The sequence below is a fragment of the Ranitomeya variabilis genome, chromosome 6 (genome assembly GCF_051348905.1).
Source record: "Ranitomeya variabilis isolate aRanVar5 chromosome 6, aRanVar5.hap1, whole genome shotgun sequence".
Lineage (NCBI taxonomy): Eukaryota > Metazoa > Chordata > Amphibia > Anura > Dendrobatidae > Ranitomeya > Ranitomeya variabilis.
Window position 1 is genome coordinate 549,041,515 of NC_135237.1, and position 18,319 is coordinate 549,059,833.

An 18,319-nucleotide genomic window follows, 5' to 3' on the forward strand; every position below is an offset into this window, starting at 1 on the left:
TTTTTACTTTTATTTTATAAATAATGGCATATAAATACATATGTGTACATATTGTACAAAGCTGCACATTGTGTCCATAAAAAAAAATACCAATATTTAAAAAAATAAAAATAAATACATGTTAAAATAGGCTTGTAGATAACAGTGCAACCTGTGGTTCACTATTAGTGTTTCTGCCACCCAGACCAGAGGCAATGGGTTTGAGATAGCTGGTAAAAGATGAGGTTTAAAACATTCAACATGAAGAAGCATTCCCTGAGCAGTAGGCAAATACACTCATATATAATAATGCAGTCTGTGGCTCACTATTAGTGTTTCTGCCACATACTCCGTAGGCAATGGTTTTGAGACATGGGTGAAAGCTGATAAAAGATGAGGGTTAATAAAAGTTAAATATGAAGAAGCATTCCCTGAACAGTTGGAAATACACTCATAGATAGCTGTGCAGTCTGTGGCTCACTATTAACCTTTCTGCCTCCCACACAGTAGGCAATGGGTTTGAGACATGGGAGAGATCTGGTAAAAGATGAGGGATAATAAAAGTTACACATGAATAAGCATTCCCTGAGCAGTTGGAAATACACTCATAGATAACAGTGCAGCCTGTGGCTCACTATTAGTGTTTCTGCCACCCAGATCATAGGTAATGTGTTTGAGACATGGGAGAGAGCTGGTATTAGATGAGGTCTAATAAAAGTTCACCGTGAAGAATTCCCTGATCAGTAGGCAAATATATTCATAGATAACAGTGCAGCCTGTGGCTTACTATTAGTGTTTCTGCCACATACTCAGTAGGCAATGCGCTTGAGGCATAGGCGAAAGCTGATAAAAGATGAGGGTTAATAAAAGTTACACATGAAGAAGCATTCCCTGAGCAGTTGGAAATACACTCATAGATAGCAGTGCAGTCTGTGGCTCACTATTAGTGTTTCTGCCACTCACACAGTAGGCAATGGGTTTGAGACATGGGAGAGATCTGGTAAAAAATGAGGGATAATAAAAGAAGCATTCCCTGATCAGTAGGCAAATATATTCATAGATAACAGTGCAGCCTGTGGCTCACTATTAGTGTTTCTGCCACCCAGACCATAGGCCATGGATTTGAGACATGGGAGAGTGCTGGTAAAAGATGAGGTCTAATAAAAGTTCACCGTGAAGAATTCCCTGATCAGTAGGCAAATATATTCATAGATAACATGACATTGGTATTGTCGACCACCGAGAATAAATGTTTTCCCCCAAGGGTCTCCGACCCCTCACCTCCCCAGCCTCTGAATAAAGACATGAGTCTCAAATTGGATATAAATGGCCACAGCGGCCTTTATTATAAACAAACACAACATTTAACCGTAACCTGATCCGGGGAGGGGGTCCTTGAAGCTAAAAATCTGGTGTTAACCGTATAATAGGCAAGTGGACAAAGACCAACCGTAGATTACTCTCAGCCGTTACCCCACAGGCTCGAGAGCACCAAAATACCCCGAAGGGTTACCAATTGTCCACTTCCAACTTAGGAATCTGGCCCACCATTACCAAGATTCCCCCAAATCACCAGACCCGCAACCAAAACTTATACCAACTGGAGAATCCGTATCCCGACGGACCCCCCAGGCCAATTTAGCACCAACTCCAAGGACCCCTCCCCCCGCCTACAGCCACTATGACCCTGACTAAAAACAACGAAAATTAACAAAATACACAACCTAAAGGGTGGGTGGGCGGGACTGCTCCCAGGTCCTCAGAGCGGGAAGTGACCGGCTCCCTATGCAAAAGGGAAATACACTCGTAGATAACAGTGCAGCCAGTGACTCACTGATTGTAGTTCTGCAATGTGATGTTACATCGATGCTGTAAACTGAACTACAGCGGCATCCAGAGACTATTCAGAAAACACAAAACTAAATGATTCTAAAAATGTCACCACATCCAGATTCAATGCTTCTGGATAGCTACATGCTCTATTATAGGAGGCCACTGATTTTAGAAAATGTGTCTGTATAAAAGACATACTACTATACCTTATGTTAACATGGCAGCATTATCCACATTCACATTATTAAAGGGGTATTCCACCTCATGCAAATAAAGCCTTTTCTTCCTCTGATGAAGAGTTATTGCATTTTCCAATATACTACCATATACCTTATGGTTTCTAAGATCTCTGCTTGCTGTTAATGAATAGGGATGTTTATTATTTGTATCAGTTGCGGGGCTCATTACAAGATACATCTCTGACTGCACATGAAAGGGCCCTGCACCTGTGTGTCCTTCACAAGACCTATACAGGTTCCCATTCAGTGACTGCAATCAGAGATTTTAAAGTCACGAAAAACTATTAAAAAAGGTTTATTGGAAAATCACACACTTTTTCGTTATACCTATAACCTTTCTTTGCTGAAACTGGAATATTCCTTTTAAGAGAACATGTCGCTTGTCATATATATGTAATTTTCCTTCTTCCCTCTGGTGTAAATGCCACCGTTCTCCTGAATCCAAAACTGTTTTTCTTTTATTCCAGACCCTTGGCGTTCCTGAGATACAGCCCCATCTTCTCTTTATATAAATCTAGTCTTGTAAGTCAAGTAGGCGTGGTCCTCATGAAGATGCCCATAGAAAAGAGATGAAGACCACGCCCACTTAGATCAGAAGATTAAAATTATATACAGGGAAGAAGAGGCCATATCTCTGGAATGGAGAGGCGCAGGAAAAAAAGAGAAACAGCGCCGGATTCAGGAGAACAGCGCCGTCTACACCAGGTAATAAAAGTACAGATTTATGGAAAATGACAGGTCCCCTTTAAAGGGGTTTTCTGATGTTCTGTAAGTAAGGATCAATCAATAGGGATTGAAGCGGTAAAAGCTATGCTAGGGCTCTGCAGCCTGAGGGGTCTAAAGTCCGTCCAACATAAGAAGGCCCCTTTATCGTAAGTAGCAGATGGCTAACAGGGTCTTTAATACAGATTTTACATAGGTGCTCATGAGCTTCTGCTCTGAATAAATTGACCTCTGCTTGCTGTCAGTGTAGAATTAGGGAGGATGAAAAAAAAAATATTCGATAGTGACCAATTGAGACCGTTTCCAAGAGCTGTGAGCAGAGCGAAGTTATAGCCACTGGATATCATGAGAATGTTTCCAGTCACTGACAGCAAGCATAGTTATTAAAATAATCAGGAATTGTAACGAAGGTGTAGAACTTTTCATTATATGTGGATTTATTTGCGTCAAACAGAAAACCCCGTCCAATCATTGCATGATGTGACACCGCTATACCGTGTCTCAGCACAGGAGGCGCTATCATAACACAAAGTATATTAGTACGCGGCTTACATTTTCATTTTTATTTTTTTGCAAACACATCTCCTAAAACCTGCCAAGTGCTTTAAAGAGTATTTCCCCCTAAAAGTCCACAGTCACAGATGTAGCAGAGCTGAATTAGATTCCGGGCTACTATTTTGTGTGCACTGTGATCGCATGCCCTAATTATAATGGAGCAGGTTTTCTGTCAATTATATACATTGGTTTGATCCATGAAAAGCATGCTGCATTGACAATCACAGCTCTCCTACATCTGTATGACACCCTCTTCCGGTAACATGTTTTTCTTCTCCAGGATCTTACATTGATGTGCCATTCTAAGAGATTTTTTGGAGGGGGGTCCCATCCAGAGGTAGAGCATTGCAATCCACTGTAATGTCCTTAGTCGTGTGGCCGTATCTGGTACTGCAGCTCAGACCATTCAATAGAACATCAACACAAAACACTGAGATATACAGGTCCTTCTCAAAAAATTAGCATATAGTGTTAAATTTCATTATTTACCATAATGTAATGATTACAATTAAACTTTCATATATTATAGATTCATTATCCACCAACTGAAATTTGTCAGGTCTTTTATTGTTTTAATACTGATGATTTTGGCATACAACTCCTGAAAACCCAAAAAACCTGTCTCAATAAATTAGCATATCAAGAAAAGGTTCTCTAAACGACCTATTACCCTAATCTTCTGAATCAACTAATTAACTCTAAACACATGCAAAAGATACCTGAGGCTTTTAAAAACTCCCTGCCTGGTTCATTACTCAAAACCCCCATCATGGGTAAGACTAGCGACCTGACAGATGTCAAGAAGGCCATCATTTACACCCTCAAGCAAGAGGGTAAGACCCAGAAAGAAATTTCTCAACAAATAGGCTGTTCCCAGAGTGCTGTATCAAGGCACCTCAATGGTAAGCCTGTTGGAAGGAAACAATGTGGCAGAAAACGCTGTACAACGAGAAGAGGTGACCGGACCCTGAGGAAGATTGTGGAGAAGGACCGATTCCAGACCTTGGGGAACCTGAGGAAGCAGTGGACTGAGTCTGGTGTGGAAACATCCAGAGCCACCGTGCACAGGCGTGTGCAGGAAATGGGCTACAGGTGCCGCATTCCCCAGGTAAACAGCGGCAGAAGCGCCTGACCTGGGCTACAGAGAAGCAGCACTGGACTGTTGCTAAGTGGTCCCAAGTACTTTTTTCTGATGAAAGCAAATTTTGCATGTCATTCGGAAATCAAGGTGCCAGAGTCTGGAGGAAGACTGGGGAGAAGGAAATGCCAAAATGCCTGAAGTCCAGTGTCAAGTACCCACAGTCAGTGATGGTGTGGGGTGCCATGTCAGCTGCTGGTGTTGGTCCACTGTGTTTCATCAAGGGCAGGGTCAATGCAGCTGAAATGCTTTATGGAGATGAAGATTTCATTTTCCAGCACGACCTGGCACCTGCTCACAGTGCCAAAACCACTGGTAAATGGTTTACTGACCATGGTATTACTGTGCTCAATTGGCCTGCCAACTCTCCTGACCTGAACCCCATAGAGAATCTGTGGGATATTGTGAAGAGAAAGTTGAGAGACGCAAGACCCAACACTCTGGATGAGCTTAAGGCTGCTATTGAAGCATCCTGGGCCTCCATAACATCTCAGCAGTGTCACAGGCTGATTGCCTCCATGCCACGCCGCATTGAAGCAGTCATTTCTGCCAAAGGATTCCCGACCAAGTATTGAGTGCATAACTGAACATTATTATTTGATGGTTTTTTTGTTTGTTATTAAAAAACACTTTTATTTGATTGGACAGGTGAAATATGCTAATTTATTGAGACAGGTTTTTTGGGTTATCAGGAGTTGTATGCCAAAATCATCAGTATTAAAACAATAAAAGACCTGACAAATTTCAGTTGGTGGATAATGAATCTATAATATATGAAAGTTTAATTGTAATCATTACATTATGGTAAATAATGAAATTTAACACTATATGCTAATTTTTTGAGAAGGACCTGTATTTTTGACCACTAGAGGGGGCAACTCCATATTTCTCAAAATGACATTTTTTTTTATGGGGAAGGACTCTTTAAATATCCAAAGCTATAATGTAATGAATGAATGAATGAAACATCCCCATACCACAAACAGCAACACGGTGCAAACATGCAAAGAGATGCAGATGAGCAATCATGAGCGTTCTGATACCTAAATTTTCTTTTGATGCTTGATCCAAAGTATGAGTCCCTAATAAGAATGACATTACTGAAAAGTGAAGGAGACATGATTAGGATGGTGAGATGTGGAGCAGACATGCACTGGTAGTAGGATATGGCGACACATGGAAACGATATGATTTCATATAAGTATTTTTGTCACTTACAGAGGACCAGTAATTTGTTATTTTTCTAGCTGGTATGAATGCCACTGTTCTCCTGGATCCGACGCTGTTTTTCTTTTGTTCCTGCGCCTCATCGTTCCTGAGATATGGCCCTTTGTTCCATTTATAGAAATCTACTCTTTTGGACAACAAGGTGTGGTCTTAAAGAACACGCCCACGAATAAGAGATGAGGACTGTGCCCAGTTGGCTAAAAAGACTAGATTTATATAGAGAGAAGAGGAGGCTATATCTCAGGAACGGAGAGGAGCAGGAAAAAAAGAAAAACATCCCCGGAATCAGGAGAACAGCAGCATTTACACCAGGTAAAAAAATACAGATTTATGGAAAGTGAGAGGTCAACTTTAAAGGGTATGCATAAAATTGTAAAACAAAATGGTGATATTCCTATCTGCAGCCTGTGTCTGATATTTCAGATCAATCTTAATCGATGGATAAGAGTGGTATTTTTTCTGTAAGGCTACTTTCACACTAGCGTCGTGCACTCGTCGGACCGTCGCCACCAAAAAACGTTGCTTGTAACGTTTTTTGGTGCGTCGTTCCTGTCTTTTCCGACCGCGCATGCGCGGCCGGAACTCCGCCCCCGCCTCCCCGCACATCACAATGGGGCAGCGGATGCGTTGAAAAACAGCATCCGCTGCCCCCGTTGTGCGGCGCTTCCACAGCTAGCGTCGGTGCGCCGCATCGTCGCATAGCGACGTGCAGCGCACGACGCTAGTGTGAAAGTAGCCTAACAAAGCAGCCATTTTTTATCTCATAAAAACTCAAATAGGTGGAGCTTATTAAGACTTAACTATATTATCCATCATTTTGCAAACTGAATACTAAAATTTAAAGCCGTATTCCAAAATTAGACACATGAGACCCACGATGTGGGTCTCCATCCTTATTTTAAAAAAAGGCGTCAATATCCCTTTAAGTTTGATAGTCCAATAATGTGATGGAATTTTCTCTGTTAGGCAAGTGGTTGTCAATGCCACCCCTCTTGTTTTTCCTGTATTTATCGACTTATAAACTGACTTTAAGGTCATTTGCAGTTGGGTTTCATTAACATTTTCCACCATTTAGCTTTTTCAGGCTTTTAATTTCCCTTCACATTGCTGACTGTAGAATGAGTTAACAGAGAATCCATCAGTGAGCTCATATTGACAGGAGAGTTGGTAACTCCTTCAGGCTCCTCTGTGTCCATTTATTATGACAGACATTCAGTAAAAGACACATAAAGAAGTTACAAAGGCATCAGCTTAAGCTCACTAATGGATTCTCTGTTGACTCCTTCTGCATCCAATCAACGCGATGGCAAATAAAGAGCCTATGAAAGCCAAATGGTGTAGAAGTCTTAAGGTAACCCAATTGCAAAAATAATTTTTAGCTCAAAATGCATGCAAATAAGACTAAAAATGTCCTTTAATTAACTTAATTTTTTTAATTATCCCTTCATAGAGAGCTGAAGACAACAGTCCCATAACTCAGCTGGTATGCCTACCCCTTTTGTACGGCACAGAACTGTTTTTTACTTCCTCCAAATAATCAATTTTCCTTGTCCATTGTTACACAAGCCAGTCTAATAAAGCAGAAAGGAAATGCCTGGTCCAGGTCCTGCAGGTCCTTCATCCTGCCTCTTACAATTACCCATTAGATAAGCAAAAAAATGTATTATTTTACCCAAATCTTATATCAAAGAGACAGCCTGTGACAAAGTGTAAGCAAAAGGGCTGGAAAAAAAAGAAGCGGTGTTGTCCAGTTGAAAAAAGGGTTAAACTTAGCATTTTATTTCAAACACTTAAAATTCTTAAAAGGAAAGAAAGGATACTGATCATCAAAGCACTTCAAACACTGTGCGAGTCCTTAATCATCATGAAGTCAAACAAAAAAGCCCAATTTTCTTTTACCAAAACCTTAATTCTGAGATAGGACCAGTCGAAACCTTGTTTTTGGACCAAACATGGATCCATATCCACATATACATTAAGGACCCCATAAATGAATTGGAGACAGCATAGATGTAGACATTGATGTGGATCATGATTTGTTGTATAAGCCCCAACTGAGCTACTGAACGGGTGCCAAAACGCAATGTGAGAGCGCCCTTAGAAAGTATGAGTGACGTGCCTGCCCCAGGTCCTGCAGGTCATGTACTCTGCTTAATCCAATTACCCCTTAGATTCAGTCTACTTTATACCTAAATTTTGTTTCAAGGCAGAGGTCCTATTTCTTTTTCCAAAACCTCTATTCTGTAATAGGACTAGCCAAAAACCTTGTGTTTTGGGCCAATTAAGAATCCATACTTATACATACATTCATTACTTGAGGTTAGGATAAGTATAGATTAATGTGTTGTATAAGACAGCGAAATACATTTTAAGCGAAGTAGTCCAGGTCCTGCTTCATTCAATTACCCATTAGATTGTTAACATACCCAAACCATACCAAATAGGCAGTCCCGTGACCTTGTATAAGCAAATAGACGCCATTTATGTTTTTCACAAATCTTTATTCTGAGAAAGAACCAGCAAAAAACTTGTCTTTTGGAACAATTACGAATCCATCTACATTGACATTGAGGGCCCCATTCATTAGCTGAAGCCAGGAAACATATATATATATTGATGTGGCTCAAGATTTGTTGAATAGGTCTGCCTTATAAAGTATAAGTGAAGTGCCCGGTGCAGGTCCTGCAGATACTAAACTTGTCTTTTGGAACAATTATGAATCCATAACTACCTAAACATTGAGGGCCCCATTCATTACGTGAAGCCAGGAAACATATAGATACTGATGTGGCTCAGGATTTGTTGAATAAGCCAGCCTTATAAAGTATGAGTAAAGTGCCTGGTCCAGGTCCTGCAGATCCTAAACTTGTCTTTTGGAACAATTATGAATCCATAACTACCTAAACATTGAGGGCCCCATTCATTACGTGAAGCCAGGAAACATATAGATACTGATGTGGCTCAGAATTTGTTGAATAAGCCAGCCTTATAATGTATGAGTAAAGTGCCTGGTCCAGGTCCTGCAGATCCTAAACTTGTCTTTTGGAACAATTATGAATCCATAACTACCTAGACATTGAGGGCCCCATTCATTATGTGAAGCCAGGATAGATATAGATATCAATGTGGCTCAGGATTTGTTGACTAAGCCAGCCTTATAAAGTATGAGTGAAGTGCCTGGTCCAGGTCCTGCAGATCCTATATCCTACTTCATTCAATCACCCATTAGATAGGCAACAAAATCTTCATCAAACCCAACTCATATCAAAGAATTAGTCCAGTGATCCTATATAAGCCAAACTGTTCCATTTTCTTTTTTAAAAAACCTATATTCTGGGATAGGACCAGCAAAAAATCTAGTCTTTTGGACCAATTCTAGATCCATATCCACATATACATTGAGGACCACATATACAGTCATATGAAAAAGTTTGGGCACCCCTATTAATCTTAAGCTAAATGTTTTATAAAAATTGTTTTTTTTGCAACAGCTATTTCAGTTTCATATATCTAATAACTGTTGGACACAGTAATGTTTCTGCCTTGAAATGAGGTTTATTGTACTAACAGAAAATGTGCAATCTGCATTCAAACAAAATTTGACAGGTGCATAAGTATGGGCACCCTTATCATTTTCTTGTTTTAAATACTCCTACCTACTTTTTACTGACTTACTAAAGCACTTTTTTTGGTTTTGTAACCTCATTGAGCTTTGAACTTCATAGCCAGGTGTATGCAATCTTGAGAAAAGCTACTTAAAGTGGCCACTTGCAAGTTGTTCTCCTGTTTGATTCTCCTCTGAAGAGTGGCATCATGGGCTCCTCAAAACAACTGTCAAATGATCTGAAAACAAAGATTATTCAACATAGTTGTTCAGGGGAATGATACAAAAAGCTGTCTAAGAGATTTAACCTGTCAATTTCCACTGTGAGAAACATAGTAAGGAAATGGAAGAACACAGGTACAGTTCTTGTTAAGGCCAGAAGTGGCAGGTCAAGAAAAACATCAGAAAGGCAGAGAAGAAGAATGGTGAGATCAGTCAAGGACAATCCTCAGACCACCTCCAGAGAGCTGCAGCATCAACTTGCTGCAGATGGTGTCACTGTGCATCGGTCAACTATACAACGCACTTTGCACAAGGAGAAGCTTTATGGGAGAGTGATGCGAAAGAAGCCGTTTCTGCAAGCACGCCACAAACAGAGTCGGCTGAGGTATGCAAAAGCACATTTGGAGAAGCCAATTTCTTTTTGGAAGAAGGTCCTGTGGACTGATGAAACCAAGACTGAGTTGTTTGGTCATACAAAAAGGCGTTATGCATGGCGGCAAAAAAACACAGTGCGTTGTATAGTTGACCGATGCACAGTGACACCATCTGCAGCCAGTTGATGCTGCAGCTCTCTGGAGGTGGTCTGAGGATTGTCCTTGACTGATCTCACCATTCTTCTTCTCTGCCTTTCTGATGTTTTTCTTGGCCTGCCACTTCTGGCCTTAACAAGAACTGTACCTGTGTTCTTCCATTTCCTTACTATGTTCCTCACAGTGGAAATTGACAGGTTAAATCTCTGAGACAGCTTTTTGTATCCTTCCCCTGAACAACTATGTTGAATAATCTATGTTTTCAGATCATTTTACAGTTGTTTGGAGGAGCCCATGATGCCACTCTTCAGAGGAGATTGAAACAGGAGAACAACTTGCAAGTGGCCACTTTAAGTAGCTTTTCTCATGATTGCATACACCTGGCTGTGAAGTTCAAAGCTCAATGAGGTTACAAAACCAAAAAAAGTGCTTTAGTAAGTCAGTAAAAAGTAGGTAGGAGTATTTAAAACAAGAAAATGATAAGGGTGCCCATACTTATGCACCTGTCAAATTTTGTTTGAATGCAGATTGCACATTTTCTGTTAGTACAATAAACCTCATTTCAAGGCAGAAACATTACTGTGTCCAACAGTTATTAGATATATGAAACTGAAATAGCTGTTGCAAAAAAAACAATTGTTCTAAAACATTTAGCTTAAGATTAATAGGGGTGCCCAAACTTTTTCATATGACTGTATTATTTGAAGCTGGGATAGAAGTAGATACTGATGTGGATCCGGATTTGTGGTGGGAACAAGTCTAATAAAGTATAAGTGAAGTGCCTGTTACCGGTCCTGCAGGTCATGAGTCCCGCTTCTTACAATTACCCATTAGATAGGCAACACAAAGTTATATTTATCCAAATCTTGCATGAACGAGGCCGTCCTGTGACAAAGTTTAAGCCTAGAAGACCTCTATTTTATATCCAAAGCTGCTGAGATAGGACAAGTCAAAAGTCTCTTGTCTTTTGGACCAAGTATGGATCCATATCCACATTGACATTGAGGGCCCCATATATTACTTGAAGCCATGATAAATGTAGATATCAATGTAGATCATGATCCATGATATCACTGCCTGGACAGGTCTCTTAAAGGGACGTGTCCATAGAATTTCTCAGTAGTGCAGACTCAAGTTTTGGTCTGATAAGTTCAATGTGTCATATCTCACAGTAGAAGTTATGGCTGTAAATTGCCTTCATATTGTATTTCCTTTTGCTATTATGAACCATAACTCACTGGGCCCATGGGAATTTCAGCCAAGCGATAGAGCAACAACTCTGGGGACTTAATTAGAAGGTAAAATGACTTTTCCTTGTCCGTTTACTTAAACTTCGGAGTAAAATGTCAGGACATATCTCCTTAATTACATTTCAATCACTAATCAATTTGATAACGATCAGACCTATCACAATAAGGTAGACCTGACCTACAAAGAATAACCTCATCCTTGGAAAATGTGTCACCATCACATTAAGTAGGGCTCAATCTCTTAATTAAGATGAAGCTGTGGAAGTAATTAGCAGTTTTATTTTATAAAAATAAATAAAATAATTAAATAACTAGAATAATAGCATTTTCGCAAAGTGGAAGGTTACATTGTAGCCAGCAATGCTCCTGAGCTGTGATACCACAGTGACACCTAGTGGTCAACAGCTGCATGACACCGTACTAATTTATTAAGGTCACGTCCTGCAGTGGCGATGAACAAAGATGCTTTCTGCAGGTAGAACATGGGAATGTATAGTAAAGAATCAGATACTGGACAGATAGATAAGAGCAGGACAAACTACAAACAAGTACAAGTGACTGGGTCCGTGTGCAGCTTCATATGCTAGTCTGCAAGATAGATGTGTGCAGGCGCTCAGGCAATATATGGACCTCAGACTGCACATAGATAGCAAAATGACCGAAAACAAGAGAATGTGAACACGGCCTTAGATTTATAGACAGATTGATATAGTATGATCTATTCACAGGTAGATAGATAGATAGAGAGATGATTGATAGATAGATAATAGGTAGATAATAGATGATAGATAACAGATAATAGATCGATAGATAATAGATAAAGTGCCTTGCGAAAGTATTCGGCCCCCTGGAACTTTTCAACCTTTTCCCACATATCAGGCTTCAAACATAAAGATACCAAATGTAAATTTTTGGTGAAGAATCAACAACAAGTGGAACACAATTGTGAAGTTGAACGAAATTTATTGGTTATTTTAAATTTTTGTGGAAAATCAAAAACTGACAAGTGGGGCGTGCAATATTATTCGGCCCCTTTACTTTCACTCCAGAAGTTCATTGTGGATCTCTGAATGATCCAATGTCATCCTAAATGCCTAATAATGATAAATATAATCCACCTGTGTGTAATCAAGTCTCCGTATAAATGCACCTGCTCTGTGATAGTCTCGGGGTTCTGTGTGAAGCACAGAGAGCATCATGAAGACCAAGGAACACAACAGGCAGGTCCGTGATACTGTTGTGGAGAAGTTTAAAGCCGGATTTGGATACAAAATTATTTTCATAACTTTAAACATCCCAAGGAGCACTGTGCAAGTGATCATATTGAAAAGGAAGGAGTATCATACCACTGCAAATCTACCCAGACCCGGCCGTCCCTCTAAACTTTCATCTCAAACAAGGAGAAGACTGATCAGAGATGCAGCCAAGAGGCCCATGATCACTCTGGTGAACTGCAGAGATCTACAGCTGAGGTGGGACAGTCTGTCCATAGGACAACAATCAGTCATACACTGCACAAATCTGGCCTTTATGGAAGAGTGGCAAGAAGAAAGCCATTTCTCAAAGATATCCATAAAAAGTGTAGTTTAAAGTTTGCAACAAGCCACCTGGGAGACACACCAAACATGTGGAAGAAGGTGCTCTGGTCAGATGAAACCAAAATTAAACTTAAAATTAAACAATGCCAAACGATATGTTTGGTGAAAAAGCAACACAGCTCATCACCCTGAACACACCATCCCCACTGTCAAACATGGTGGTGGCAGCATCATGGTTTGGGCCTGCTTGTCTTCAGCAGGGACAGGGAAGATGGTTAAAATTGATGGGAAGATGGACGGAGGCAAATACAGGACCATTCCTGAAGAAAACCTGTTGGAGTCTGCAAAAGACCTGAGACTGGGACGGAGATTTGTCTTCCAACAAGACAATGATCCCAAACATAAAGCAAAATCTACAATGGAATGGTTCACAAATAAACGTATCCAGGTGTTAGAATGGCCAAGTCAGAGTCCAGACCTCAGTCCAACCGAGAATCTGTGGAAAGAGCTGAAAACTGCTGTTCACAAACGATCTCCATCAAACCTCACTGAGCTCGAGCTGTTTGCCAAGGAAAAATGGGCAAGAATTTCAGTCTCTCGATGAACAAAACTGATAGAGACATTCCCCAAGCGACTTGTAATCGCAGCAAAAGGTGGCGCAACAAAGTATTAAGTTATAGGGGCCGAATAATATTGCACGCCCCACTTTTCAGTTTTTGAATTTCCACAAAAATGTAAAATAACCAATAAATTTTATTCAACTTCACAATTGTGTTCCACTTGTGGTTGATTCTTCACCAAAAATTTACATTTGGTATCTTTATGTTTGAAGCCTGATATGTGGGAAAAGGCTGAAAAGTTCCAGGGGGCGGATACTTTCACAAGGCACTGTATATAGATGATAGATAGCTAGATAGATAGATAACAAATAATAGATAAATAATAGATACATAGATGATAGATAGATAATAGATAGAAAGATAATATATAATAGATAGATAACAGACAGATATTAGTCATACCTAGTGGCACCATCCAATGGTTCTTTCCTTTGAAGGAAATTTGCAAGCAAAAGAAAGGAAAGAAGAGACACATTACATTGGGGGCAGCTCGGGGTGTCGCTCTGTAGTATCAGTATTGCCATCTATCACTGTCGCCCCCGTGTCACGCCCAGCGTTGTATCGCACGGTCCCTTTGGTAGATGATATGGGCTGTATACTCGCTGTGTGATGACAGCGGCAGGAGATAAATGCACAGAATATCCGGATCAGTGTCAGTTATCTGGATTCGCCTCTCCCTCTCGGGTATCAATAGATTTTTGATGTTGTCTGTAATGTGGGTGTAATATAAACGTCTCCATAATTAATATCTGGCAGATGTACAGAAATGTGAAAATATCATTACATTTAATGAAAACCATAATGGGAGGAATGTCTATCTTGTGGTAACGGTGGCCGTCATGTGTCCTCCCTTCACCATCTTAATATACAGAACGTCGTCACACGCCGGCTTTCTGCCATTGTGGGCTCTGGGCCTCCGAGGTGCTGGGTCCCATGTGTGAATACTATGTCTGCACCCTGTCACTCTCCTGGGTCTCCTGAGGGTCTTCTCTCTGCCCCTGCAGAGTCTTGTAGTAGTGTGTGTGCGACCCCTCACTGCACAAGGTATAGTCCTCATGGTCCTAGCTGCAGCTAATGTAGGGGGTGGTCCTGAGGGGCCAGTCACACTGATTAGCTTAGCGTGCCTTATTACAGCAGGATGTGTTTTGGGGGGTCTTGGCGAGGATTAAATTCACAGCTTTTCTTGCTCATTATTTCCTTCCTGATGCTTTTACTTTTCCCTTTCATCCTTCCTTGGTTCCCTAGTTCCTTACCTTCATTTCTCCCTCCCTCGCTCTTCTCACCTTCCCATCGTCCTCTCCTTCTCTACTTTTTTCTTCCCATTTCCTTCCTACCATTCTCTTTTTCCTCAGTGATTTATTTTATCCTTCATTATTTCTTTTTCTTCATCCTCCCTTCTCTCCTTCTTTCACTCTTTCTTTCTTTCTTTCTTTCTTTCTTTCTTTCTTTCTTTCTTTCTTTCTTTCTTTCTTTCTTTCTCTCTCCACTCTCCTATCTTCTTACTTTCCCTTTTTTTATCCCTTTTCCTTCCTTAATACCTGTTTTCTTCACTTTCTCATCTGCTCTCTTTCATCTCACTTCCTTTCTCCTCTCCTCTCTCCTCCTCCTTTCACCTTTTCTTACCTCCCTTTCTTAATCTTTCTTTCCTTCTTCCCAATTCCTTTTTCCCACAGTGCTTTCTTTTATCCTTCATTCTTTCCTTTTTCTTCCTTGCTCCCTTCTCTCTTTCTTATTTCATCTTTCATTTCTTCTCTTTCTTCCCTTCCCATTTTCCTTTCTTAAGCTTTATTTTCTTTCTTCCCTTCTTATCTTCCTTCCTTTCTCCCCTTCTTTGATCATCCTTGCTTTTTTCCTTCCATCCTGTCTTTTTTCTTTCCCTTTTTCTTACCTCTTTTCCTTCCTTAATTCCTCTGTCCTTCACTTTCACACCTCCATTCCCTTATCTCAATTCCTTTCTACCTTCCTCTTTTTCTCCTTACTTTTTTCATCCATTCTTTCACCCTACAATCCTTCCTCTTTTTCCTTCCTCTGCTCCTTCCTCCCATACTTACTCCCTTCCTCTGATTTTCCTCCTTGCTTTCTTTTTTCCTTCCACTATTTCCTTTCTTCTTCTCATCCATTCTTCTCGTATACATTCTGCTCCTACCCCCTTACTCCTTTTTTTCCTGCCTTCTTTCTTATATCCTCTTCCTCTCTTTTCCCCTTCCTTACTGCTCCCATCTCTTTCTTCTTCCCTTAGCTATAATGTTTCGGTCCAGAAGCTGCACAGTCCATAGAAAATAACCCAAGTATTCAATGTAAATAAAATGTTTCTGCAGATTTCATTATACACACTGAAAACCGCATTAAATAGGTCTGATGAGGCCGGGGTGCTTACCATGAAAATCCATGTCTGAATAATCCTGACATTAAAATTGTAGAGTAGGAGAGTTGTTGTGAAATTGGATTTTGGGCTCCCCCGGTGGCCACTGGTGGAATTGAACTGGTGTGCATCATCCTCTCTGTTCACCTGTTTCCATCAGGATGTGGGAGTCGCTATTTAGCCTTGCTCCTCTGTCACTTCCATGCCGGTCAACATTGTAATCAGAAGCCTTTCTGTGCATGTTCCTGCTGCTAGACAACTCCCAGCTAAGTTGGACTTTAGTCCTTGTTTGTTTTTGCATTTTGTTCCAGTTCACAGCTGTAGTTTCGTTTCTGTGTCTGGAAAGCTCTTGTGATCTGAAATTGCCACTCTGATGTTATGAGTTAATACTAGAGTCTTAAAGTAATTTCAGGATGGGTTTTGATAGGGTTTTCAGCTGACCATGAAAGTGCCCTTTCTGTCTTCCTGCTATCTAGTAAGCGGACCTCAATTTTGCTAAACCTATTTTCATACTACGTTTGTCATTTCATCTAAAATCACCGCCAATATTTGTGGGGGCCTCTGTCTGCCTTTCGGGGAAATTTCTCTAGAGGTGAGCCAGGACTATATTTTCCTCTGCCAGGATTAGTTAGTCCTCCGGCCGGCGCTGGGCGTCTAGGGATAAAACGCAGGCTACGCTACCCGGCTACTGTTAGTTGTGCGGCAGGTTTAGTTCATGGTCAGTTTAGTTTCCATTCTTCCAAGAGCTAGTTCTTATGTTTGCGGGGCTATGTTCTCTTGCCATTGAGAACCATAACAGTTTGACCGGCCACAAAAGGGTTAAATTAATTGACAGAGAAAGGAGAGAAAAGAGAAGTCTGCTGAAGATTTTTTTTTTTTTTTTTTTCAGTTCTGAGTGTGCTTGTAATTGAATCTCTTGCAAGTCTGCCTATATTGCAGCCTTTCTCTCTCTCTCTCTCTCCTTCTAATCCTGGAATGGCTCTGTGTTCACCTGTTTAAAATGGACATTCAGAGTTTAGCTGCAGGTTTGAATAATCTCACCACGAAAGTTCAAAATTTACAAGATTTTGTTGTTCATGTTCCTATATCTGAACCTAGAATTCCTTTGCCTGAATTTTTCTCGGGGAATAGATCTTGCTTTCAAAATTTCAAAAATAATTGCAAGTTGTTTTTGTCCCTGAAATCTCGCTCTGCTGGAGATCCTGCTCAGCAGGTCAGGATTGTGATTTCCTTGCTCCGGGGCGACCCTCAGGATTGGGCTTTTGCATTGGCTCCAGGGGATCCTGCGTTGCTCAATGTGGATGCGTTTTTTCTGGCCTTGGGGTTGCTTTATGAGGAACCACAGTTAGAACTTCAGGCGGAAAAGGCCTTGATGTCCCTATCTCAGGGGCAAGACGAAGCTGAAATATACTGTCAGAAATTCCGTAAATGGGCTGTGCTTACTCAGTGGAATGAGTGCGCCCTGGCGGCGAATTTCAGAGAGGGTCTCTCTGATGCCATTAGGGATGTTATGGTGGGGTTCCCTGTGCCTGCGGGTCTGAATGAGTCCATGACAATGGCTATCCAGATCGATGGGCGTTTGCGGGAGCGCAAACCTGTGCACCATTTGGCGGTGTCTACTGGGAAGACGCCAGAGAATATGCAATGTGATAGAATTCTGTCCAGAAGTGAACGGCAGAATTTTAGACGAAAAAGTGGGTTGTGCTTCTATTGCGGTGATTCAACTCATGTTATATCAGCATGCTCTAAGCGTACTAAGAAGCTTGATAAGTCTGTTTCAATTGGCATTTTACAGTCTAAGTTTATTCTATCTGTGACCCTGATTTGTTCTTTATCATCTATTACCGCGGATGCCTATGTCGACTCTGGCGCCGCTTTGAGTCTTATGGATTGGTCCTTTGCCAAACGCTGTGGGTATGATTTGGAGCCTCTTGAAACTCCTATACCCCTGAAGGGGATTGACTCCACCCCATTGGCTAGCAATAAACCACAATACTGGACACAAGTAACTATGCGGATTAATCCGGATCACCAGGAGATTATTCGCTTTCTTGTGCTGTATAACCTACATGATGTGTTGGTGCTTGGATTGCCATGGCTGCAATCTCATAACCCAGTCCTTGACTGGAAAGCTATGTCTGTGTTAAGCTGGGGATGTAAGGGGACGCATGGGGACGTACCTGTGGTTTCCATTTCATCATCTATTCCCTCTGAGATTCCTGAATTCTTGACTGAATATCGTGACGTTTTTGAAGAACCTAAGCTTGGTTCATTACCTCCGCACCGGGAGTGCGATTGTGCCATAGATTTGATTCCGGGTAGTAAATACCCTAAGGGTCGTTTATTTAATCTGTCTGTGCCTGAACATGCTGCTATGCGAGAATATATAAAGGAGTCCTTGGAAAAGGGACATATTCGTCCTTCGTCATCTCCCTTGGGAGCCGGTTTTTTCTTTGTGGCTAAGAAAGATGGCTCTTTGAGGCCGTGCATTGATTATCG

The 18,319-nt window shown here is 41.0% G+C and overlaps 1 protein-coding gene across 1 annotated transcript in view; it reads right to left on the reverse strand.

The window, feature by feature from the left end:
* KCNQ3 (potassium voltage-gated channel subfamily Q member 3) overlaps positions 1–18,319 on the reverse strand; it is a 262,622-nt gene that overhangs the window by 41,355 nt on the left and 202,948 nt on the right. Inside the window, exon 9 of the mRNA XM_077271251.1 lies at positions 13,861–13,887. Within this exon, the coding sequence (XP_077127366.1) occupies positions 13,861–13,887 (27 nt within the window). The remainder of the gene's footprint in view (positions 1–13,860; positions 13,888–18,319) is intronic.